The sequence below is a fragment of the Bombus affinis genome, chromosome 6, assembly GCF_024516045.1.
Source record: "Bombus affinis isolate iyBomAffi1 chromosome 6, iyBomAffi1.2, whole genome shotgun sequence".
Taxonomy (NCBI): Eukaryota; Metazoa; Arthropoda; class Insecta; order Hymenoptera; family Apidae; genus Bombus; species Bombus affinis.
Window position 1 is genome coordinate 11118133 of NC_066349.1, and position 25090 is coordinate 11143222.

At 29.7% G+C, this 25090-nt stretch overlaps 5 protein-coding genes and 1 long non-coding RNA gene across 21 annotated transcripts; 3 read left to right on the forward strand and 3 right to left on the reverse strand.

Moving 5' to 3' along the window:
- The first annotated feature begins 154 nt into the window (after window positions 1–154).
- Window positions 155–7358, forward strand: LOC126917630 (solute carrier family 2, facilitated glucose transporter member 3-like). Of its 4 annotated transcripts, none has more exons than XM_050724720.1 (9): window positions 155–294; window positions 1183–1235; window positions 3789–3865; window positions 5313–5420; window positions 5496–5769; window positions 5839–6132; window positions 6205–6611; window positions 6695–6966; window positions 7058–7358. In XM_050724720.1, exons 2-9 carry the CDS (start codon window positions 1193–1195, stop codon window positions 7155–7157), a joined length of 1575 nt encoding a protein of 524 aa, XP_050580677.1. In that variant the 5' UTR covers window positions 155–294; window positions 1183–1192; the 3' UTR covers window positions 7158–7358. The 4 variants fall into 4 exon arrangements, with proteins under 4 accessions (XP_050580677.1, XP_050580680.1, XP_050580676.1 ...); XM_050724719.1 differs by lacking the exon at window positions 155–294 and adding an exon at window positions 965–1104; XM_050724723.1 differs by lacking the exons at window positions 155–294; window positions 3789–3865 and adding an exon at window positions 964–1104.
- Window positions 7359–7534: 176 nt separating this feature from the next.
- LOC126917635 (solute carrier family 25 member 35-like) lies at window positions 7535–10761 on the reverse strand. Of its 2 annotated transcripts, none has more exons than XM_050724736.1 (5): window positions 10069–10761; window positions 8501–8882; window positions 8104–8322; window positions 7916–8030; window positions 7535–7832 (listed from the first exon to the last, which is right to left on the reverse strand). In XM_050724736.1, the coding sequence occupies exons 1-5, from the start codon at window positions 10101–10103 to the stop codon at window positions 7639–7641; spliced, it is 945 nt and encodes a 314-aa protein (XP_050580693.1). In that variant the 5' UTR covers window positions 10104–10761; the 3' UTR covers window positions 7535–7638. The 2 variants fall into 2 exon arrangements, with proteins under 2 accessions (XP_050580693.1, XP_050580694.1); XM_050724737.1 differs by lacking the exon at window positions 10069–10761 and adding an exon at window positions 9767–9978.
- A 122-nt stretch (window positions 10762–10883) lies between these two features.
- Window positions 10884–12267, reverse strand: LOC126917636 (YEATS domain-containing protein 4). The gene is made up of 4 exons (XM_050724738.1): window positions 12085–12267; window positions 11628–11909; window positions 11375–11555; window positions 10884–11302 (listed from the first exon to the last, which is right to left on the reverse strand). Exons 1-4 carry the CDS (start codon window positions 12133–12135, stop codon window positions 11130–11132), a joined length of 687 nt encoding a protein of 228 aa, XP_050580695.1. The 5' UTR covers window positions 12136–12267; the 3' UTR covers window positions 10884–11129.
- Window positions 12268–12401: 134 nt separating this feature from the next.
- On the reverse strand, window positions 12402–19901 carry LOC126917632 (6-phosphofructo-2-kinase/fructose-2,6-bisphosphatase 1). 9 transcript variants are annotated; one of them, XM_050724727.1, is made up of 9 exons: window positions 19356–19508; window positions 19177–19271; window positions 18392–18660; window positions 16067–16494; window positions 15452–15823; window positions 15274–15375; window positions 14751–14985; window positions 14080–14207; window positions 12402–13344 (listed from the first exon to the last, which is right to left on the reverse strand). In XM_050724727.1, exons 3-9 carry the CDS (start codon window positions 18468–18470, stop codon window positions 13288–13290), a joined length of 1401 nt encoding a protein of 466 aa, XP_050580684.1. In that variant the 5' UTR covers window positions 18471–18660; window positions 19177–19271; window positions 19356–19508; the 3' UTR covers window positions 12402–13287. The 9 variants fall into 9 exon arrangements, 7 of the variants coding, with proteins under 7 accessions (XP_050580684.1, XP_050580687.1, XP_050580685.1 ...); XR_007711014.1 differs by lacking the exons at window positions 19177–19271; window positions 19356–19508 and adding an exon at window positions 13803–13901 and having other exon boundaries at window positions 18392–19013; XM_050724730.1 differs by lacking the exons at window positions 19177–19271; window positions 19356–19508 and adding an exon at window positions 19804–19901.
- On the forward strand, window positions 13804–14743 carry LOC126917641 (uncharacterized). The gene is made up of 2 exons (XR_007711018.1): window positions 13804–13939; window positions 14019–14743. It is a non-coding gene; the product is annotated as an uncharacterized LOC126917641 (long non-coding RNA).
- Window positions 19902–19910: 9 nt separating the features above from the next.
- On the forward strand, window positions 19911–25005 carry LOC126917638 (ras-related protein Ral-a). Of its 4 annotated transcripts, none has more exons than XR_007711016.1 (7): window positions 19911–20058; window positions 20940–21058; window positions 21139–21347; window positions 21428–21602; window positions 22026–22142; window positions 22277–22327; window positions 22805–22950. XR_007711016.1 is itself a non-coding variant. In XM_050724742.1 (7 exons), exons 2-5 carry the CDS (start codon window positions 20954–20956, stop codon window positions 22140–22142), a joined length of 606 nt encoding a protein of 201 aa, XP_050580699.1. In that variant the 5' UTR covers window positions 19911–20058; window positions 20940–20953; the 3' UTR covers window positions 22280–22327; window positions 22805–22950. The 4 variants fall into 4 exon arrangements, 3 of the variants coding, with proteins under 3 accessions (XP_050580699.1, XP_050580698.1, XP_050580700.1); XM_050724742.1 differs by having other exon boundaries at window positions 22280–22327; XM_050724741.1 differs by lacking the exon at window positions 22277–22327 and having other exon boundaries at window positions 22805–25005.
- The last annotated feature ends 85 nt before the right edge of the window (window positions 25006–25090 follow it).

Below are 25090 nucleotides of genomic sequence, written 5' to 3' on the forward strand. Positions count from 1 at the left end.
TTTTCAAACGATTACAAATTAAAATTAAAATATTGTTGAGCTCGTTGAAAGTGAAGTTTTTCTCGCAGAAGTTTTCACGGGATCGATTGTTCAAGACTGGAATTAATTACATGAATAAATAAGAAATACGTAACATAAACTCGGTAAGAGAGGATAGAAAAATGGTGGGGATTCCCACTTCGGAAATCATTTACAGCATTTGAGCTAGTCCCCCGTGAACAGTGTAACGAAGTAGACAAACAGTCGTGCATACTAGGACTCGAGTTCATCGAAAAAACTTTACTGCAAGGAAAGGTTAGTAAGTCATTTAAACTATGTACATTATGCCTCTACATTATATGCAATCACATATGAAATTATCTACAACTTAATACTAGAATTACTAGAATGATCAAAATGACTAATTTAGTTGAAGCTTTTCATAGAAACTTTATAGACATACAACAATGTATTTTGATGAATTTCAGAGATTTCTTTTTTGTAAAGTAAGAATGTTTTTTCGGGAATTTTCTTTTTATCTTGTATTAATTACCTTCTCATGTATCTTTCATTTTAATTTCTTTGGTACAAAATATTATAATTTAATCGTTGATGGGTGTAGTTAAACATTGCGATGTCATCGTGGCATTGAAAATACGTAATTGACAAAAATATTGAAATAGGAATAAATGAAAATTTTCTGTAAAAATAAATTATAAACGTGTAAAAATGCCATTATTACCGAGAAAGTAGAGTGACATTGCTTCTGCACAAGCAGCGATCGGCGAGTAATTTGAGAAGTATGTATTCTGGTCGTTATCACGTTAATGAAAGAAAAACAAAAACGTTTACTTTACGAATTAGGAACTTCCAACTTGTTTTGTTTCAAATGAGAAAAGACACTCGTTAATATCTGTTGATGATCGAAAACTTATTTAAATTATCGAGAATTCGATTAGCGAAATCGATTGATAAATTTCGATAATTGAGTGTTATCGACGCGACACTTACTAAACCTATAAAAAGGTGAAACGGAAACCATTGAAACGTACATAGATACTAAATAGATTTAGACAAAAACGTGTAGAAAGCTACTAATGCAGCGATGGTATTCGATTCTGAACGGTCTGTGGTCTATTTCTTAAATTATTTGAATATGCAAGATGTGACATGTTATTTTAAGAATTGTTTTTCTTTACGCAGTTCATCATATATGCGTTGTGATTCCGAAGTGGGAGACATGCTTGATTATAGAGGTATGTAAAAGCTAATGAATTATATTTATTTATTTTATTTATTTATTCTCTATTCATCATCATTCATCACCAGGTAATGAATCATTTATCATTAAAAACATAAAACGTTGGTTAATTTAAAATCATTTATTGAAATCTTGCATGCATCGTAATGATGAATTATTCATTCTTATTAGTTACGCGTTGGACATTTTGGTTTAGTTTTCAGTCCATTGTCCGATTGAAATTAATATATGTCTGAAATTAAATAGTGATGAAGTGGTGTGAAAGTATCTGCATGTAGCAACAATGTATAATCACTAAACTAAAGATGTTCATGCATATTCGTATTTTTACAAACCTAATGAAAGGAATTGAATTGAAATGGAAATTTCTTTCTTTCACTAAATATGATAGCAAACATTATACCACGTACATTTTATACGTATACCTTTTTGTAGCTTTAAGCCTATCAATGCATAATCATCCGCAGTCTAGTAATAACAAATTATTTATGCTAAATTCGATAGCGAAAGTCTACTTAAAATATCGAGCGTCATCATCTTGAAATTTGATAATATTTAATATGTATTAATTACAAGACGGAGTAAAAGTACATTCCAAAAATTTAGTCGACACTTTTTTCTTATTTTACAAATTCGTGAAATTCTGTTACTGAAAAACAAATTGTAAATTCTAGCGTATGAGTACATGTAATACTGAAACACATTTTAGTCACGGTTTTGCATTTAATACATTTCATTCGTTGACATTGGATCTTTTCATGTGAGATAATGTATGCACGTGCTTGAATATCGTCGACCATCTCTCAATTCAATATTTACATTTGTAATTCCGCCTTCTTTGTATGATGCAATTAAGTAAATAATATCTTCATCCAGAAAGCAAACTTTCAGGAAGGACGACATTCCTCTTTTAAAAATAGAAAACACAAACCGCGCTTCGTACTATTCATATTTATCGTGAATAAGGATCGTGTCATAGAAGAATCGATGATCATTCGTTCAAATCGTACGATCTACAACTTATGGATTGATCGGATATTATTTAAAGAAATTGATTATTTCTGAAGAATATTTAGGAAGAATTATATTTATAATTGAATATCATCGCAGATAAATCGATTGACTTTATTCTACGCAAATATTGGAACTCAATTGTTATTAAATAATATAAAGCGAATTATATTTGCAACGTATATATATGTATACAATGGTTCATGAAAGTTTGTCAAAAGACATAGACAAGAAATAAAATACTCTAGAAGCCTGTATTGAAAGGATATTCGTTGCCGAAAAAGGCGAACTATCTTTGAAAGAAAGATTCTTGAAAATACAGATGGTAAAAAGTCTAATTTTAGTAAAATTTTTCTTACACTACGAATTTTCCGAACACCTAATATTCAGAAGAAATTTTCTACGTATACATATAAAACATTTTGAAATTTCATTAAGATTATAACGAGACATGATTACCACAATTATATTGGTACAATTTAAAACCAATCGGAAAATGTATATAGAAATTATAAGATATTTACCGCAAACAAACATACTTAATAAAAAATTAGTATACAGCACAATAACTGTAGATATTTGTAGTAATATGTTATGTCCAATATTGAAAAGTTTATAAAATTTGTAAACCAACTCTTATTCAAGGCCATCATCATCATATTCATCAATATAAAATAAAACTCTCTTTATTTAGTATACAGTATTAATAACTACTGTCTGAATAGTTTACCAATGTAATTATGATAATCATATTTCATTGTAATACTGATAAAATGTCAAAATGTTTCGTATAACATACATAATATATTCATAAAAGATTTCTATAAGTGTTCAAATACTTTCATGAACTTTATATATTAAATAATTATTTCAAATCAATAGTTTATTTAATATTCGTGGGATTGTAGAATGCGCATTTACCAGCTACGTAATACTTTTCAAGGATAAGCTGATTCAATATAAACATCTGAAAATGCACATTTGCGTATTTCATACATTTTCTGAACATTGTTCTACCGCTCTAAGGTTGATGCATCTACCTTAAAAAATGTATACATTCTCACCAATAATTGCTTAAGTAAAATAAAAAATTTCTACATTTTGTTTTTATAAACAATAGCATATACGTACATATTGATACATATGTATACAAAGTCGAAGCCAAAGTTCCGTGTTGTCAATCCATTTTTAAGTTTCTAGTGTTATTTGCCATTTTAACATCGTGTGAAGTCACACAGTGACACAGTGACACGTGTTATACAAAGTATGGCGTTAGGGTTAGGTAATATTTTTCGAAGTTTTTCAATAATTGCTCTAATTTCATTACCTATTCTCTTCATAAAATATTTCTACAAAATTTTTGCTTTAGACAGCAAGGTATTTACTTAAATTTATGTTTCTATTTATGTTTCTAGATTTATTTAGATTGATCGTTTATTCATTAACGTAGCATGTTCATAGTGAAAGTATATTTAACTTTACTTTAACATGATAAAAATAATAACTAATCATAGATAAATATAATAACTAATTATAGATAGTCATGCCGCAGTACTCACGGACCCTGACCGATCTAATCGTCCATCTAATTCGGATAATCTAAACGAAAGATCAGTAAGTATAATTTATTAAATGAAATTCGAAATAGAAGCATGCATCGTTTAACGATTTTGTATGTATCGATGAATTTCAAGCTATATCTTTAATTTATATATTGATGAAGCAGATTATTTAAGATCTCAATCACAGATAGTGTAATGAACATGTGAGACTCGAGCATTTCATAATATTTGTTAAAACACTTGAGTTCTATGTATGTTATCCTTGTATATAGCTCCCTTGTTTAACTTAAGTACGAATGATATGAAAGTGTGTAAAAAATAAAGAACAACATATACAAGCACCTTTCTCAATTATGTGTTGGAATCAATCTACATATTACTTCAATTATCATTGCTTTATCATTAAAAGACATAAGCAGAAATTTACTTTTATTTAAAGGTCAAATTGTTTTCTGTTATCATATACCTCATTTGAATTTGTTTTTTCTTCCTTTTGATATTGTTTCATTTAATATGATTTCATAATAATAATATTTCATAAGTATTCAGTTTATTAATTTTATAACAGCCACTATGTAAAAATTAATGACATGAAAATCATTCAAAAGTGAGAAAGTAGAATGTTATATAAAAATAATTTACAAGCAATCTATTCATATTTTGTGATCCATTTTTTAAGTCCACATTTGATTATTAATTCCATTCTTGATATTTCTCCATCAAAAGATTCTCTATAAGAGATATTTTTGTATATACACATTTGTGTACTTGAAAAACTGAGACTAGATCTAGATCTACTTTTTATAAAGTTTTAGTAATGCATGGTTGGTTGTCTACATAGTTTCCAGGTTTGCCAGTGATGTGTGGTTTTATTGAGTTTTATTCCATCATTCCATCCAGGCTTTTCCATTATATCACTGATTGGTCTCCCAAGGTGCAACACATTATTGCTTATGATGCTTAATTGTTTCAGTGGTATGGTTTTCTGGTTTTATATATATATTTTTTATTTTCCTTCTTTTAAGAGAAATGCAAACTTACCAGTGTATCTTATATTGTATTACTCATAATGTTGATCACATAAATTATATCATATGATTTATTGTGCTGCACCATCACATATCCTGTGGTACATGCTAAAGTGCCTTAATATGTGTTGCTGGTATTTCACGGATTTTTATGTTTCACAAATATATTTTTGGCTATGTGTTGTTATCATTACATACCATTTTTTTGTATTTTCGTTTAAATTTCATTATTTTATTACATTCACATATTAATGTGATACAACTATGAATAAATCACCAGTGACATTAACATGATCACACTGTTTTGTAATTTGCATTTTCTTTAATTTCTAATGAACAGGACACATAGGAATTGCTATTTTGTTTTACATTAAAAAATGAACTTCAAGTTACAAGTGAAATATCTATGAATATGTAATACTTTCTACTTTGCACTTTAAAAGCAAACAAGACAATATTTATTTTTCTTAGATACCAGGAGGATGGACCATCACATTAACTTTAGCAGCTGTTACCTGCTGCTTAGGTTCAGCTGTACCAGCAGGATTTAATATAGGAGTACTAAATAATGCAGCTCATGTGAGTGTATCACCTTGTGTTTTATAGAAACTTGTAAGTATATTTATTTATTAAATATATTTATGTTAATTGTAGCTGGTGGGTGCATTTTGTAATGAAAGTATTAGAGAAAGATATGGTATAGATGTATCCGAAAATGGCCTGAAAATAGTTTGGTCTAGTGTTGTCTCAATTTTTCTCATTGGAGGGGCAGCTGGTTCATTTCTCTCAAGCTGGGTAGCGGATAGATATGGGAGAAAAGGAGCGCTGTTTGTTGGAAACATATTTGGCATTATAGGAGCTGCAATGTTTTTTCTAATACGCAAATTAAATTCAATTGAAATTTTGTTAGCAGGCAGATTAGTTGTTGGTAAGTTTTAAGATACCAAATTAAAAAATGTGAAATTATTTGTTACATGAAAATTTTATTTCTTTCCAGGACTATCTGGAGGTTTCGCGACAAGCATAGTACCAATGTACATGTCAGAAATTGCACCACTTAGGTTAAGAGGTGCAGTTGGAGTAATATGTCAACTAGGAATTACATGTGGAGTATTTTTAGGGCAAATTGCAGGGCTTGATACAGTTCTAGGAACTGAAAATTCTTGGCATTATATGCTAGGAGCATTTGTTCCATTATGTATATATGCCTTGGTTTTTACAAGCATTATTTTACCAGAAAGTCCTAAATATCTATATATAATCAGGGAACAGAAGCAGAAAGCTTTGGATGGTTAGTAAAAACACTAGTGTTTTAGTAATTGGTATATTCACAATAACATTCATGACTATTTTAATATTTCAGAACTCAGTAGAATACGTAAAATGGATATAATGTTACTAGAAGTGGAAATTTCTAGTCTACAGCAAGAAATAGAAACAAAAACAACAGCCGAACCTTGGACTATCAAGCGCATTTTTAAAGATCCAAATCTAAAGCTTCCTGTATTTTTAGTTTGTATAATACAATTCGGTCAACAGATGAGTGGTATAAACGTTGTATTTTACTATTCTAACTCTATATTTATCAATGCTGGACTTGGCATTACTGGAGCACAATATGCTACTCTTGGTACTGGCGTGGCTAACATTGGTATGGCTCTTGCTTCAGTACCAGTGATGTCAACTTTGAATAGGAGAGGTGTTCTACTTACTAGTATATATTTGTGCTTAGGATGTTTGATAGTTTTATGTATTTCCATTTTATTTATTGTAAGTAAAATTATTTTGAATAGAATAATTTATATTAAAAGTTGAAAGTTTAGCTTGTAAAATAATCATTTGTGTTTTTACAGCATTTGTCATCACATATGCCAATAATATGTACAATAGCCGTTCTGGCTTATGTGATATTTTATGGAATTGGTCTTGGACCAATACCATACTTCATTGGATCTGAATTATTCGACGTTGGTCCTAGACCAACAGCTATGGCACTTGGTAGTGTTTTTAATTGGGGTGGAAATTTTATAGTAGGCATGACGTTCCCAACAATAGAAAGTATTATGGGACCATATACTTTTTTAATATTTGCCGTATTTCTTTTATTGTTAGGACAAATTGTTAGGTATGTAGTAAAAAATCAAATTTAAAAATGATACAATCATTTGTAATTACTTATGATATATCCTGTAATAATATAATATTATTCTATATAGGATATACTTACCTGAGACTAGAGGAAAGAATACGATGGACATAGCAGCATTAATAAGTCAAGGATTTAACTCTAGACCAAATTCCATCCGTCATACTTAAATTTAAAAACTGGTACTTTATATGGTCTAGTGAATAGATAGGTTTACAATTTTTTCGTTGTAAGGTTTATGTAAATATTTAATTAATAAGGGTTATTTTTTTACGATTTAGATAAGAAATTTATTATACTTTTATTTTTTATTTTGTTAATACTACATTTATCTAAACATCTGTATCTAAATAATTACAAATTTTGAAATATTCGATTTATTAATATAATACATCATTTAATTATTTTCGAATACATAAAAAGATAAATTGTTAGATTATACATTTGTTAACGAAAATTACAGTTAGATCACATTGACACTAAGTTTCCGGTAAACAAACCAATGTTTTTAAATATGTAATTGTTATTCAAGTATAAAGCATTTCACTGCCCATGTAAGAAATTTTATTTTTTCATTCTATAGCATACTTAATACAATAGTTTAAAAATTATAAAATTCTTTGCTACATATTTTACAAATTTAAGCAATTGTTAATTTTGTAATATGTTATATAATTCGTCTAATTTTTCATAAAATACTAAACAAAGCACTGTGTGCGGTGCTATTCTCATCCACGTTGGAAAAATTCCTTTATATAAACCAGAGAGTCCTTCTGTTCGTAATATTTTAATGATCGCGTCCAATAGTCCGTTATACAACGTACCTTTTCCGCTTACGTCCGTCTCTATGTTTAATCATAAAATTATCAGTCCTACAAGTCTATCAGCAAAAGTTACTTTCGAAATATTTTTATTAAATTACACTCACGTTGATTGTAGAGCCTTGTTGCTAAGACATCAAATGGTTGCATAGTGAGAGCTACACAACTTCCACCGATTATGGAAGCCAGAAAGGTCAGAAATATTGGTTGATCTGTAAATACCTTAAAAAGAAATGTGAAATATTGTAATTTTCATTTATACTATTCTAAACGTGATATCTATTCAAATATTCACTTGTAATGAGCGTAACCAATCCGCAGCTAAACCGAAAGTAGTTAACTGCGTTGCAGATCCTACAAAAACACGTGGTATATTCGCATACCAGCCGCGATACAAAGCCACTATCCCACCTTCTTTCCAGAGAGATTTGAATGCACTCCAGGTTCCTAAATAATTATGCTGATAACCAACGGCTATGGTTTGTGCTGATTGCGCTTGTAATTGTGTTTTTACCTATTGCAATGAGAAAGACGAATGTAATATAAAATTGCTCATTGTTAATTAAAATACTGTAACGATGTGTCTTGATAAATTAACATATCAATTTTAATATAGATTACTCATGATATTATTGATACTTAAGGATCATCTTTCATACAAAATAATTAACAACGTAGTAAAGAAGAGTTACCATATAGAACGGACTACCAAGAACAGCTCCAACAGAGCCAGAAGTTCCAGTTAGTACAATAGTCTTTAAAATATCAGTATCTCCTTTGTCATTAGTGATTAGGTCGTACTTTTTTGCTGTATTGTACATGCCTAACCGTATTCCATTGAGTACGACTTGAAAATATAGGGCCGGTACGATACCGGCTTGTAAAGCAGTTATACCCTCGTGTTTTGCAATTAAATAACCCGCGTGTAAGGTGTTTTTATATATTTTTTTGTATGTGTTTCTTGCTTCTAGCTCTCCTTGTAATTGCAATCGTACTTTTATCACATCAATTGGGTTCGTAAAAAATCCAGCTCCTACCGCTGCTAATGCACCAATTGCAAACTCTATACCTGGACTAATAAAAGTTAACAATTAATAAGTATAATTATAGTTTTCTTACTATAACCCATCAACCGTTATTAACCCATTAAGGACCGAGAAATAATTTATCATAATATTATAGATATTTCAATATTTTTTAATTTCATAAAATCGTTTAGGTGGAAGATATAATGACGCATAAATATTTAACGAATGCTTGTAATTCCATTTTCTGACTAAAATGTTAAAATACAAAAATTGATACTGTAAATTGGTTAAGAGATGACTGCGAATAAAATATTGGCCCTTAATAAGCTAATTAAAATATAATTCATTTAAAATTTCGCGCGAAATATACTTATATAATTATACTTCAGCGGAAGTAATATATAACGCTATTTAGCTTAGTTTTAAAGTATTTCACAGAATAACCATTGAGAGAATGTTTAACTAGATGTAAAAATAATGCAATAACGATATTTTTATAAACTTTATTATATCGCAGTATTATACGAAATGACTAATATAATGAATTACATGAATAATTGAAGTTTATGACAGTTCAAATAAGTACAAAGAAAATATTAGTAATATTATATCACTAGTGCACACATTTTAGTAAATTATTAGTGAGTAAAATGCTCTTTATTTTCTAATCTAAGTTACAATAAACACTAAATAAATTCAATTAATTTCTAATATGGAGTTTTACTTGCAGTATCAACATGGCTAACATTCACATCAAAAAAGGTTCCAGTTACAAAATTAGAAATAATTCTATTTAAATAGAATAATAGTTATTAGTATTAAAAATTCTTACCAAAGTAAATGTTACATTACATTCATTAAACCAAACAAACAATAAAACACTCAATGAAAAACTGATCAAATCAATGAAATAGTTAAGTCATTACTGACCAAGGAATCGAATTCATAATTATGATATAAAATAATCATGATCAATTGTTACAAATTTTATATCGTTAAAAAGCATAGGAATAAAAAAACTATAGTAGACGTGAAAATTTAACTTTCAAATACATATTTAGGAATGTGCAATAGTGATATTAATCAACCGGCCGGTTTTAGCACGAAAAAATTCTTGCATAACTATCATGCACCATGCATATACATACATATGTAGGAATGATATTGGAGTTAGCTTAAACTTAAACTACATATCATCGGTTAGAAATGCATAATCAGTATTAAAAGCTCACGGTCTGCTGATGCTTGTATTCGGCGCTGCGGTCATTTCCTATATATAACAGTAAAACGTTTCTGTGCGCGCGATGCTAATTTAAATCGAACTTAATTACTTCAGCGAGTAACGACACTGTCTCTGTTTTTATCATGACTGATCATATCTTCTCTCAAAATTGTATAATCACTTGCATGATGTTTATATTTCTTTAAAAATGACTAATGTCAAGGTTAAGATTTAGAAGTCAGGATATTTTGCTGAGACTAAAGAATTTCTAGTTGGTATCATTATGCAATAGTATATATTAGAAACATATAGAAATTATATTTATATAAACTAATGATTAATAATATGAATAATATCTGAAAAATATGCCAGGTCGTATCATGTTCAGAAATTTTTGCGCATGCGTTGATAAGTATAGTAATCGCAATTAGAATTTGATGAAACTAAGAATCATTTATTGTACATTTATTTAATAGAATTAGAATAATTAGTTCATAGAATTTGGTGATTATATCTAGTGAAGATTTTTGAAGATATAGTTTGGTGTTAAATAAAGTAAAATACACAATGATTTGCAGCTATAAGAGCTAGTAATAATACAACGTTAATCGAACTTCGAACTTGTAAATTATTATATAGTTTCATCAGAATTGCGGGGCTACCTTGAGATCGATTGTTCTATAATAGTTTCTTTTAAAATTTGAATTCATTTTATTGTAGTTTTCAGTATCTATTCATGTCCTTTTTTTCAGTTTATAGTCTTTTTTTTTCTTTCGTCAAAATTATCTTACGCTTAAATAATTATTAGTAGTAGATTGAAAAAGATTATTATTATCATGATTCATGATCAAAACAAAATTTATACTGTCATATACATAGAGCATTGTTGTTTAATGCATTCTGCAAGATCAATGTACATTTATGTTATGCAAACTTTATTATTTATACCTAGATGTTAATTGCAATATGTACATTTATTTTACATTCTTTATTTGTTTTATAATTGTCTGTTATACTAAAACTACTTCTTTTATTTCATAATAATCTTAGAAAATTCTTTAAATGTTTGGATTATGCGACAGATAAACTTCCACCAGCTTTAGAAATTTTAGCAATCTCTTCTTTAAATTTAGCAATTGTTTCCTTTGCTAAGGTTAATTTTTCCTTAAATTCTATGACTTCCAATCTTATTTTGTTTCTTGCTTCTATTATTGCTTTCATTGTAGACTCCTTTTTGGCTTCAACTGCATAATAGAATAAAAATAATTTTCATATATGCATATAAAATCATTAATTTAAATAAAATGACTATATACAATCTGTATTATGGCGCCAAACACCAAAAGTTGTAGGTTTACTGGAATTCAGTAAATGTTGCATTAAAGCTGTTGGATCTTGGAAAACTATTTCTTCATAAAACTCAGACACTAAGCTCTTTTTCCCTAGTTGTATCTCAGGTGTTGTTTGGAATAGTTTTAATATATGATATATAGTTACCTATTTAGAATATAAATAATTTCAATAAATTTGCATAATTGATATGCTTAAAATTATGAAGCATCTACTTACAGGACGTTCATTAGGATCATGAAAATAAATTTTAATCACAATTTCAAATTCTCCCCAACCAGTTTCACTGAGTTCATAGGGAGCTTTGGTCATAATACGATTTGGATTATTGTAACTTTCATGTAATTTAAAATGAACTTTTTTGACATATGTAGACATGTCTTCATTATGATATGGTTTAACATAAACTGTCCATTGATGTGTATGTCCATCTTCTTCCCTTTTTTTACCAAAATAACGGGCTATATTGCCATACACAATTGGTTTCACTATTGTAACACCCTGGTTCAATAAAATTTAAATAATTATTTTTCATTTTTCTTCAACTTTACATAAATACTCGAATAATTATTATTTTAATTACTATTACGTTACATTTGTTTGTTGGTTTTCTACATGTATAGGTTAGGAACATAAAAGTGCATCGAACTTTTCATATTATTTAAAGGAAATATACCTTAACTCTACCACCAGAGTCAGGGCCAAATTCGTTAGTTGTCGCCATCATCCTGATTAGTTGTCCTGTTCATTACATAAAAACAAAATATTGAAAAATATCAACTAAGTGACATTACTGCCGATAATTTCAGTGCTACCTAGTTTACACTAGCGCTATCTGACATGACGCTAAATATTCGACACGCTTTTATTATAGAAAAGAATATTCTTTGCGTTTTTTTATAATGCAATAAAAATATAAGGACGCAATTAAATGTTTAACATTTATATTAATCTTAGACGCCAAGATGGATTGAAATTAAAAAACAGAGTATATTGTTTTCAAGTAAATGTATTTTTTCTTATCGTGAAGGGTATTAAAAAAATATGTACACTTCTCTTAAAATAAATTACACTTCGAAAAGTTTTCGATTTTCTACACAGCATAATCTTCTTGACAAAAATATTTTGGAATCTATTTCCTAATACCAGTAAAAAAGATAAATTGTTGAAATATAACATGATTCTCGCTCGGCACGATAGTTTCCGTAGAAGATTAAAAACAGCTGTTTCCTAATCGATAATATATGCAACTTGATAAGTTCATAATTGCCAGAATATGTTAGTATTAATAAAACATTTCTATAAAATACATAAACGTCATTATATAACCACTATGTATGTTAGAAATACCTGCGGGGATTGATTTTCTTTTCTTTCCTATTGACGATTTACAAACAACACGAAATATATAACAAATCGAGAAGTTAAACATGTTTAATGCGATACCATTTTTTAAAATATAATACTCAAAATATAGATATAGGATTTTAAATATCAGGAAACTCAGTATCACAACAAATTTACGTATGTGGTTACATATGCATTTAAGTTTCATAGGATTCTCTCCGTGATTTCGATTACATACAAACATCTGTATTTCGTCACAAGTCAAAATTTGTCACGTTTTAACGCTACACTAGTATACGGCACGTATTAGAAAATCGACAGAACAAAAAGGAACCCTTTGATCACGTAATTCGTATAGAAATAATGTCGGATGATATCCGACATATTTCGTGTATATTTGATTAAAATAAGGAGTTAAATGGATGCACGTTGCATCGGACGTATAAAGGCAGCCAGCTGCCAAAAGAATGCGTCTCCAGCACCTCGTAACGACGATTAGAATTAGCTCTGTCGTGCTACAATGTTGTCGTTATCAGGTGCGAGGCAATGTTTCTTTCCTTCGGAATTGTTCCTCTAGATATCCCGGGATCTGAAAAGAGTTTATACAACGACCGTTATATCGTTTAGACAATGGTTTGTAGCCATATACTAAGCATTAGCTACTACATTTCTACTCCATCTAAATGAACAGAGATGTAAAAAGTAATTCGCACATAAATAATTAAGCAGGTTTTAATAATAACTCTTATAGTCACGTCGTACCGTTAAAACATATATAAACATATACTTTATTTCCAGAGCACTTATTCACTACGACGATCAACGTTTCACTCGAGTAAATAATTTACCATAAAATATACGATTTATTAAACAAACTGAACCATAAATGCAATCCTTCTGTGTGCTTTACGGTGACGATAATTACAAATATATACAGGCTACTGTGACAACAAATTTAACACTAAAATTGACATCTACGTGCCTGATACTACGTCTCACATTGTTTATTATCCATACTATTCTAACAGAAAAGTACATGCGACGCACTGTTTAATATACAAAGCTTAGAATTGGATGACATTTAGGACACATTAAATCAAGATTAGATACGAGGAAGTAGTCCCAATCCACTAATGGTCAGGCATTCTGAGAACATTAAAACATAAGAAACTTAAGGAATCGAGGTATTTTATTATGAGTAAGCAAAATAAGAGTGTGTCAATTTTTTCTTATTCTTTCTCTTTTGTTTTTGCTCGGCATAAGGATGTATTTACAAGGAAGGAAAAAGAAACAATTGCTATTAGTCAATTGTGATCATTTTTACCTTTGGTTTTGGTCGATGAGTATTCACTGCGTCAATTGGTAATCGAATATGTTCCACCTTACAGCCATAGGCAACTGGCGTTAATTTAATAATAGTATGTAGTGGCACTTGTAAATATGGTAATTCATCTAGAAGAAGACAAATATGATCAAAATTATTTTGTAAAGTGAAAAAAGAATGGAATCTTTGAATCACATGAAATACAGTAAAGAAAATAATGTTATGAGAAAAGATAAATATTATTTACTCATCAAATAATGGTTTGAAGTATAACATAGATTACGTATGTATTCGACGCGTATGAAATTGATTAAACTACTCGCAATTTATGGAAATAAAATTATGTAAACAAGAACGACGGGTATCTTGGACTTCCGCCATACGTATAATTTCGTCACTCCCGATATCTCACTTTTTGCATACATATCTATTTTGTTCAGTTCATTTCGATACGTCGAAGGTCCAAAGTTATACAACTTCAATATTCCCTGTTCAAGTATACATACGTTTATGTCGTATAACTATGATTTCTGTATTTACGATGTGGATGCACCTTATTCATCCTTTATTAATTTGATTAAGCAGTCGTTCTGATAAAGATATCTTCTCTCAATTATTTATATACTAGTATCAACCATATAAATAAAATATTTGTAAATAAAGATATTTACCCGCACTTTTGTCTAGGAAGTAAGCAAATAGACATCGCAAAACTGCTTGGTGGCTAACAACCAAAACATTACCCTGTCGTTCTAATTCCATTATCACTGGTTCCAATCGCGCGACCAGATCTTCGTAACTTTCCCCTCTCGGATAACGATATGAGAATTTATTTTGATCTCTCGCGGCAAAATCTGTCGGATACTTTTCTGCGATTTCTTCATAAGTCATTTCTTCACAAATACCCTGTGAATAAATATGGTTTAATTATTATCATAAATAATTTTATATGCAAATATTTTTTTGTCATTCAATAACTTTTATTATATATAAAGTAAATGTTTTATTGACCCTAATGCAATTACTGTCTACAGGGTAAAAAGAAGGCCATCTTTTATTAGTTCAACGTTAATCAAACATTTAAAATGGAATTTTGAACGATAAAGTGTAAGAAACAATAGTTTTTCATTCTATTCAAAATCATCTGATAAATTTTCATTGAAAGCGAAAGTAATTAATTATTTCTCAGTTTACCGCGTCAATTTCATTTAACGCTTTCCATCTTTCTTGGGGCACATTCACGTCGCTTGCCGTTTGAATGGTCCTCTTCAGCCAGCTAGTCCACACTCGCAATCCCTACAATTATGAAAAATGTTATAGTTTGCTCAAATACAAAACCAAGATTTTTTCTGCCCCATGCCTGTGCTCGTACCTGAATATCCTGACCAGTGATGTAGTTAGCCAATGCTTTGGCATATTCCCAGCCTCTAACGCTTAACTCCGAGTCTCCGCCTATCTTGCCTTCGAGGTTCATCACGCTTTCGCCGTGCCTAGTTAAATAGATCGTACGTGGCACTATATGGATGTTCATAAGGTAATAAACTATCCTACTTTGTATGTGACCCTCGTGCTTATGGACCAGCACTTTCTCGCCAGTGTTGTAAATTTTCATAAAGGATAAATCGCTTTCTTGATTCTCATCCAATGGCTGATACTTTTCTCGATAGTGCTCGATTCGCAGCATGAAATCAGCCAATACTTCCTCCTTGTTCATATTCGTATAATCTGGACTACTCACTTTTACCTACACGTTAAATAGTTTTATGTTGTTAATTGTTAATCTTTCTTAATTAAAATGTTAATAACTTTGTCGCAAGGAATCAAAGCTAATTTACGAATTGATTAAAAATCATTTCCTGTGTATTTTATACATTATCCGATAAGAAATTGAAACAATATTTAAAAATAAAACATCTGAATCTATGTAGATCAATACTTTAGGAATTACTACGAATTTCAAATGGACTTAGAAGAGCAATTTCCTTACTTCCATAATATTCTGTTCAACGATCTCAGGATCGTTGCAAACAGATTCAACAAAGAAGAGCTTGAAGCCCATTTTCTCGACCACGATGTCCCTGATTAGTTGTCGTCTCTCGATGGTCGAGTTGGTGGCGTCGAAAACAGCCACTTCGCCGTCACCGCTCTCCAACCATTGGCAGACGTCCTTAAGGGCGTCCATCGCGCACTGGGTACGTATTGCCATTGCTTTAATATTATCAGGACGGAAAAATTCGTGGCATTGATAAGCAGTGGTTGCATGTCGCCTGTATTCTCCCAAGTTGAACACCTTTGTATTTATACCAATCCAATTGAGGTATCTACACAGCTTCTTTGAGATGTACGTTTTACCACGGGCAGGCAACCCCACCATAGCAATCACATGCGGCTTGTTTACACAATTCGCTCGTTCGCCTGCAATTATCAAACATATTACATAAAAGAAAGTTTCAGAATTATTTTTTATCGTATGCTGGTCATTTTCAAGAAAATATTTTTGATTAAATCTAATTTTATCGGATTAGTATCCAAATATCATTGTACATACACATCAACCAGTTATTGGGTTTCATTTAGATAGTCTACCTAACATGAAACGGAAATTAATTTTTTCAAGTGCAATTATCGCTGTGCGATATCGTTCAATTTTCACTCAGTAGTAAATGGCAACTGTTGGTTTCTAGTAATATTAGTCTGGTATTTCGTTCGATATGTGCACAATGCGTGCTTTATTTATCTATATATTTTTATACATATGTATACATATGTACATAGATATATTTTTTATTTATCTTTGTTAGTTTTCCTGGTATATTAATAGTGTACTGTCCTTCAAATGCGAGAAAATTATCGTATTAATTTGTTGTTATTATTACTCAGTCGCATGTTCCGTTAAAATATCTGATAATTGAAGATACATAATCGTACGAAGTCTGGTCTCTGAATCTGCATAGATCACTCACGCTCTTAACATGCCTTAGATTTATAACGAGAACGAAATCAACTAGCTGTCCAAAGAAATTTACGCAATTTCGGGTCAGTGCTATTAATGACTACTTGCCTATTTTCACTGGCTTAAAATACGGGAATAATCGAACCAGAATTGTAACCAAAATAACGGAAATTGAGTTGTGAGTTCAACACATTTTTTACGATTCGATGATCTTCGCTAGATAAAAATTAGATCGCATTGTGATGATATGAGCCGTGTTTGGTTCCGATATAGCTTTTCAAACGTAAACATTTTGTTATCTGACACTCTTTACGAAATAACCTTATGGCTCGACAAACATGTAAATGCCATCATTTTTCATCTTTCGTCCAATATTCTCAGATTAACTTTATCGTTCAACTATTTTTAGTAATCGAGCAAAGACCAAGGTACAATTGCAGGAAAGATATAACCACAAAAAATGCCTCTGCAAATTTTCATGAGATAAAGAAACGCATCAAATCGGCGATTCTTCCATCTACTTAAAAAATCAATTACCTTTAGAACTCTTACAACCAGCGCTGAAACAGTATTTACGGTATTTGATTGTTTATATAACAAATATTCTTTTGTGTTCTAATAAATGTTTTTCATATTATGATTATTTGGGATTATTCTCATAAGTTTATTGAAATAATATTTATACAATAGAAATTTTCTAATGTAAAATTTTCATTGACTTTTGAGAAACACTTGAAAGTAGATACTTTGTTTCTATAATAAAATACTGATAATCGAATGTTTGTATGAACACGTAGACTAGAAATTCTGAAAATAAGGTGGATTGATCGTAGCAATGAGTCTTTGCAATCAAGGTCAAAATTAAAGTCGTTCCTATGGTGTCAAATACAGCTTCATACCGGTTTCAATCAGTTTCACGTTACCATAAATTTCAGTTAATTAATACAATCTCTTGTCACATACATATGTATCCTACGTAATCGTGTCATTCGTATGAATGCGGCTCACGCGGTTCAACATGGAGTATCTTTTCAGGTTATGTTCTCGTAGGATAATGATAGAATACAGTAACAGTAACCCACGTGATAAATGGCATATATTTGTAGAGAAACCAATATTTCTAAGAATATAATAAACATAAAAAAAGCGAAAACAAATGACAAGTACTTTAATCAAAAGATTCACTTTGCAATCAAATGAGTCTCGCTTCTCAATTGTTTCTTCAAAAAACTTCAATACAACAGTTTCTATTACTTAAAAAAGCAAAAAATAAGCATTAAAAATATTTAAATTTAATTATTTATATTTAGGTTTCAATATTTATGGGGGAAATAACTATTATTTTTCAGTATATCTTACCACGAATAGGAAAAGGCTTTGTTTGAATGGTGTCCGAGCTCGGTGGTGTGTAATGCATTTTGATTTTTGGATCAGTCATCCTACGACACCATGTAGATCTTCTTTTAGCCTCAGTAGACTCGTACAGATGTTTCAGTAATTTCTATTTATTTAGAAAAGGAACACTGAAATCTCAATTTCACTAAACCAAAACACTCCACGTATGTGTCACTTATTAAACACGCATTAGAAGTTCGTCGTGTTAAGTTCACTGTCACTGCGGCCTCATCCTATAATTCATATTTACAGAATGTCATTGTACGTTAAATTTAGTATATAATGTGATATATTTATTATCGCAGAACTACTGAAACGGTGAGATTTAACGAAAGTGCTGCAACAGGGAGTCGCGATCGCGAGCTATCTCACCAATGTGGGAGAGAGGTAGAGAGAGAGAGAGAGAGAGAAGACTCTTCTTCAGGAGAACTATGCGCATCTACTGTTCACCGGAGAAGTCCAGACTTTAGTACGCACCGCGCAACGCAATGCATATCCCTTGAATCTTACAGCGATTATTATTACGTACAGATCGTGATGCGGGGAAATCTTGTCAGCAGTAACTCTCATCGTGTGGCTCCGTTTTCTTTTATAAAACGAATATCAAATGACGTTTCACTGTGTTAAAAAATACTCTCGTTTTATACATAAGACGTATCTTTTTGAAAAAGAATTGATACGCTGAAAGAACGATATTTATTTTAAGATGAAAACGAATCATAGATATATATTGGATTTTTGACAAACACCACTGTTATATGAGATACTTCTGGCCAGTCCGTAGCCTCGAGAATGATCACGCGACTTCTTTTGACGTCATTTATTGTTTTCCAACCAATTCTTCCTGGTTTGATATAGAAAAATATGAGACCATTGAAACGGAGGTGTCCCCTATTCTTTGTCGTACTTATTGCAAATAGTTGCTTACCAAATGTGAGAATCTGTAGTCTTCCGTAAAAATGATAAGTTTGACCGAATCCCCGCTTATTTTATCACTTGCTTCGGTAACCAATAAGAAACATTCGCAACTAAAAATGTAGCAAATAGGAGTATGTGATTCTGCAGAAGGTGCCAGTTATGACGTGTCTCTTATAGATACGTAGATACATTAAATATATTTTAAAGGAGAAAAAGATTCTTTTCTTTAAAAAGCTAGTTATTATATTGCGTGCTGTGTGAGAAGGCAGAGTTCTAAAAAACAGACTAGATTATTATGCTAGGGATCACTAGCGTTCAGATTTTGTTCCTTTGTTAAATTCTTTACCTTGAATAAGACTTCTTATTTGTAAATAGACAGGTATAAAATCTTTATATTGATCAGAATAACTTACTAATATTACTAGATTTTTATAAGAGTAATATAAGATATACATTACCGTCTTTTTCGTTACAAGATTTCTCTTTAACACTAAAATTGAACGGAGAACTGTTGAACTACTTTGAGCGCCGGTATTACAGTATGGAAAGGTGCCGGTAGGGTGCATGGGTACCTCTATGGTTAATTATCGGTACTATCAATTGCGATCCAGTAAAGCAAAACGCGACGGCAGTGCTCTTAGAAAAAAACAGGAAGAATTATCCGATACCAGGAGTTTAAAAAACCTACTAATTCGAGATTGTCATTGATTAAGGTAGGGGATATTTTAAGATCTACAGTGGTACATGCAGAATGAGATTTCGAGAATTTAGAATGAAATAGACATTCTTAAAATTGGGCGTGTGGCACCGCCTTTTTCACTATTCGTCACTCTGATACGTTTACAATTTTTTTTTAATTATTTTATTGTTTTTTCCTCACAATTAAGTATAAAAATGTAAGTGATACTTCAATTTTTCTGAAAAGATATATATCTTTTTAATTAATTTTTCTTATGCCCATATCCACAGGCTTAATGTATTAATATAAAAATATTAAATGCTACTGTATATATCAAAATAGTTCTTAGACTGATTGGTCTTGCATTTTATAACTGTAACTAAAAAAAAAAAACATAAATTAATTTGATAATTTATGAACGTTACAATAATCTTTTTGTATAATATTTTTTTTAATACATTGGTTCTAAGAAAAGATGATTAGTGTGATATTTTTGAAGAAGGAAATTATTGGTTGCCCAGTTCTTATTGTTTAAGATATCTTTTAGGATACTATTGGTCTTACAAATATATATGTGTTTATGTATACATTATTAATTATAAGAAAGTGTTTATTATGATAAAAGCTATTTTGATATTATAGATATGATATCAAATCAATAGATATAATTAATTTGTGTCTCATAAACAAGTGTGAAATAAACACAATATAGGTAAATGTATACTGCTGACCCTATTCTTGGATTTCCCACATGCACAGTAGTTTCACATCCTGCCTTTGTTTAATATAATGTCTTTTAATAATGATCATTTGTAGAAAAATATTTAGTTTAATTAAAACATGCCAATATTTGTATAAAATAAAATTTTAAGGTTTTTTTATCTTTAATATCAAAATTTGTATATATGATTTCAGAAAAATAAACCAAAATGTCCAAAAAGCCAGGTACCACTCAAGCAATGCATAAGGTTATAATGGTTGGAAGTGGAGGTGTAGGCAAATCTGCTCTTACGTTACAATTTATGTATGATGAGGTACATTGATTTCATAAAAGTATATAAAAAAGATCGTGTTATGTTATTGATTGATTGTTTTCTGTTTACATACAAATTAGTTTGTTGAAGATTATGAACCTACAAAAGCAGATTCCTATAGAAAGAAAGTTGTATTGGATGCAGAAGAAGTACAAATAGACATATTAGATACTGCAGGACAAGAGGATTATGCAGCAATTCGGGATAATTATTTCCGAAGTGGAGAAGGATTTCTTTGTGTATTTTCTATAACTGAGGATGATAGTTTTCAAGCTACTCAAGAATTTAGGTGAGTAACTAATTATTTAATCTGTGGGACTTACATATATTTGATTTTCAAGGCAAAATTATTTAATTTTATATATCTAGAGAACAGATTCTTAGGGTAAAAAACGATGAAAACATTCCATTTTTATTAGTGGGGAATAAATGTGATTTACAAGAAAAGAGAAAAGTTAGTTTAGCTGAAGCTCAAGCCAGGTCACAACAATGGGGTGTACCATATGTAGAAACAAGTGCAAAGACAAAAGAAAATGTTGATAAGGTAATGATTAAATTATACGTTTCAACTTTTATAGACATTATATGGAAATAAATGTCTCTTAGAAAATTAACGTTATTAACAATTTTATGTTAATAATGACAAAATTTATATATTTATAATTGTATGTAAAAAAATGCACATGCATCATTGACATTTTATTATTGTCTCAAATTTATTAGAGTTTTTAGAACACAAAAATTGCATGAAATATATTTAATTAGCTTTACATATAATTTACTGTATGTTTTATTTCCTATGCTACACATACATCTTATAGCTTTTGCACACATAATTCTGCAATAAAAACATACTGATATAAATATAATACAATATATAAATGTATATTGCATTTTTCTTTTTAAATTTATAAAGCACTTTCTCAAGCCTTGAAGCTTTGAGATGGCATCAATTGCACATTTGCAGGTATTTTTCGACTTGATGCGTGAAATAAGATCGCGCAAGATTGAAGATAAGTCAGCAAGCAACGGTCGCGGAAAGGACCGTGCCAAGAGGAAGAAAAAGAAGTGCAAAATTCTATAGGTTTGCTTTTTTTGCACTGTTTTTGATCTTTCATAAATGGACAACTGGATGATGATTCAAAAATTTTGTACATTGCAGTATTCTTTTCATTTTTTTCTGAAATTTAAATAAGTATTTACATGTGCAATTATCAGCAGGTAACAATTATACCAAAAGTATCAACCTTCTGCAAGAGTGTCTCTCAGGCATGTACAAAAGAAAATTACTTATATAAATTTCGCTTGTTATGTTGTTTCCAGCTTATGCCTGAAACACTGCATATGCATGTACAACTTCAATTCAATATCACAAATTACAAAGGCACAGACTGACTTTTTCGTTAATTTTTGAGACGTTTATTATAAAAGCAAAAAGAATGGGAATGAATTTATAAATTTTTACATGACATAGTAAATATAGCTCATTGATATGCATGTTTATTTTAGCGATGCAGATACCATACATGGTCGCACTGTATTTCTATTTATTCAACGCGTTTTATACCATATCTTAGTTCCACCAATTTAATAAATAAAACTTAAGCGACAAATATGGACAGAAAATAGATTTTATTTTTGGTCCTAATATTGATAATACATAGTAAAATTACTATAACCATAGTTTTTAAATATTAAATAGAGATATAAAATGGAAATTGACAGTTTCTTTGTATTCTATTGCAGGTATTCTTTGACTTAATGCGTGCAATAGCTGCGCGTAAAGCACAGGAAAACCAAGGAGATGGAAATGAGCAGAAAAAAAGAAGTTGCTGTATTTTGCTCTAACAAACATAAAACAACGCGTATAGCTGCTATAATGGACCGTTCAACTTCTAATTGCAAAACCTGAGTAAGAGAAGTGTATTTATATACATACATACATCCATATATACATATAAGTGCGTGACATACACATACATATGCAGAAGGAAGTTTTCTGACACTTTACAGTGAATTGACAGTAAAAATAAATATGAAGCGATTGTATTGAGAACGCATAATTTAAATGTTATTTAATAATTATCATATTAATAGGTGTAAACTTTGTACTCTTTTCCACTAAACCACTAAATAATTAATTTGTAATGTACTGATGCATATAATTATAATTCGTAGATACTACTGTTAATTTATGTCGCAATATTTATTATAATGCAACAACAGTAACAAAGTTTTTAACAATGCACAAAATTACATTATATATATATATATATATATAGATGAACCCATTTCAAAATTTTTCATTACCACTAGAGTGCTGAAATATATATAGTTATTTAATTAAATGCTATAAAAATGAAAGGAAGAACCAGAAAAGGTGAAGAAGAAAGATTAATGTGTATGTATATGTACATGTTCATGCAGTGTATGTTCATGTATACATACATTATACATGTATACTAAGCACAATATTTCGTGATGATTTAATGATGGTTAACAAAAAAATGTTGCAAATATTTATTATAGGAACACTGTAACTGATTTTATTTGCAAATAAAATTATTATATATTCATTGGTGTATTTTGTATATTTTTTTGAATCCTTGGATAATTTCAGCACTCTTGCTTTATGTTATCATTTATTAATAAAATGTTAATATTTTCAACTTGCTTAAATGTGTTCTAGAACGAGACAGTCATAGCACTGTAAAGTACAGAAGACATACGTGTGGTAATTAATCCACAGTTTATTTATCATTTGTAATATGTTATAAGACTAATTTGCAATATACAGCTATGTACAAATTGTAATACAATTTATTATTTTCATATTAAAATATCTTTGTATCTCTTCTGAACAAGCAAATATAAATAGAATAATTATATTTATATCTGAGAAAACAACAGAAACGTTAATTCTGATTTTCAGAAAAAGTAGTTCTATTTTGAAAAATAATATAACTTTGTTTCACCTTTAACCTTTTTAACCTTTGGTTAAAAAGATCATTAAATATTTGTATTTTATAGCACAGATCATTATTCAAATACACATTCTTATTATTAAGCAAATAATTAAAATGTATACAAAATATTGTGTCTATAAATTAATATATTTCAATAGACTGAGAACATCATTAATGCTAATTTAAAAGACTTGAACCTCTATGAGGTGCATTTATTCATGGAAAAATAAGAAAATCTTGATATTATATTTACATTTTATACTTCTATATATATATACATATATATAGGTGTAAAATGTGTGTGTGCATATATATATACACACACATGCGCGCGCGCGCACACACGCATGTAGGTACTATTAAGTACTGAAATTTTACAAAATGGTTATAATTTGAAACATATTTATTAAATAACATTTTAGAGGATAAGTAATATTTTTTCTGCAGTTTCTTTTTGATATTTTTGTACTATTGAAATTAATTGTGCCTTTTTAAGTGTTCACTATTAAGAAATTGAAATTAATAATATAATAAAGTTTTTTAATATAGCTTACCAGTGTGTATAAATTAAAAAAATTTCATCTCATGGATATCTGTATAGGAGATATATTACATATTATAATTATTGATACACATACGCTATGCATATAAATATAAAATTGTCGCTTTATCATAAATTAAATCATTCTTTATGTAATTATCATGTACTATCATCACTATAATTTAACTATATGTCTATAGCTTTTGATAGAATCTATTTTGTGCAAGTTAGAAGAGCAATGTTGTATATGATTTTTACACACACACACAACACACATCATGCGTCTTAAGATAATGAAAATGTATTACTAATTAGTAAATTAGTCAAATTGTATGAAGTAAGTACATATATATGTAATGTGAGTGCAATGTTACATACATTATTTTCTCTGCACAAAGCTAAATAAATAAATATGAATATAAAATAATGTCACAAAAATAGCCCTGAATTTTTATTTCTTAATAATTTAGTGATGATCAAATTACAATAAAATTTTAACTATCAAATAATATTTGATTAAATATC

Bases quoted from the DNA above. Each gene is read 5' to 3' on its own strand.
- LOC126917630 (XM_050724719.1), top strand. From the start codon at position 1,085: ATGGTATTCGATTCTGAACG. The intron at 1,105-1,182 runs GTCTGTGGTCTA...TTCTTTACGCAG, and splicing joins ATGGTATTCGATTCTGAACG to TTCATCATATATGCGTTGTG. The intron at 6,133-6,204 runs GTTAGTAAAAAC...TTAATATTTCAG, and splicing joins GAAGCAGAAAGCTTTGGATG to AACTCAGTAGAATACGTAAA.
- LOC126917635 (XM_050724736.1), bottom strand. From the start codon at position 10,103: ATGACCGCAGCGCCGAATACAAGCATCAGCAGACC. The intron at 8,883-10,068 runs GTGAGCTTTTAA...AACTTTTATTAG, and splicing joins AATACAAGCATCAGCAGACC to TCCAGGTATAGAGTTTGCAA. The intron at 8,323-8,500 runs GTAACTCTTCTT...TCATTGCAATAG, and splicing joins TTGGTAGTCCGTTCTATATG to GTAAAAACACAATTACAAGC.
- LOC126917636 (XM_050724738.1), bottom strand. From the start codon at position 12,135: ATGATGGCGACAACTAACGAATTTGGCCCTGACTCTGGTGGTAGAGTT. The intron at 11,910-12,084 runs GTATATTTCCTT...TTATTGAACCAG, and splicing joins ACTCTGGTGGTAGAGTTAAG to GGTGTTACAATAGTGAAACC. The intron at 11,556-11,627 runs GTAAGTAGATGC...TATTCTAAATAG, and splicing joins ATGATCCTAATGAACGTCCT to GTAACTATATATCATATATT.
- LOC126917632 (XM_050724730.1), bottom strand. From the start codon at position 18,470: ATGACTGATCCAAAAATCAAAATGCATTACACACCACCGAGCTCGGAC. The intron at 15,824-16,066 runs GTAAGGAAATTG...TTTAACGTGTAG, and splicing joins TTGAACAGAATATTATGGAA to GTAAAAGTGAGTAGTCCAGA. The intron at 14,208-14,750 runs GTAAATATCTTT...GTCTTCTTCTAG, and splicing joins CTTCCTAGACAAAAGTGCGG to ATGAATTACCATATTTACAA.
- LOC126917638 (XM_050724741.1), top strand. From the start codon at position 20,954: ATGTCCAAAAAGCCAGGTACCACTCAAGCAATGCATAAGGTTATAATG. The intron at 21,348-21,427 runs GTGAGTAACTAA...TTATATATCTAG, and splicing joins CAAGCTACTCAAGAATTTAG to AGAACAGATTCTTAGGGTAA. The intron at 21,603-22,025 runs GTAATGATTAAA...GCACATTTGCAG, and splicing joins CAAAAGAAAATGTTGATAAG to GTATTTTTCGACTTGATGCG.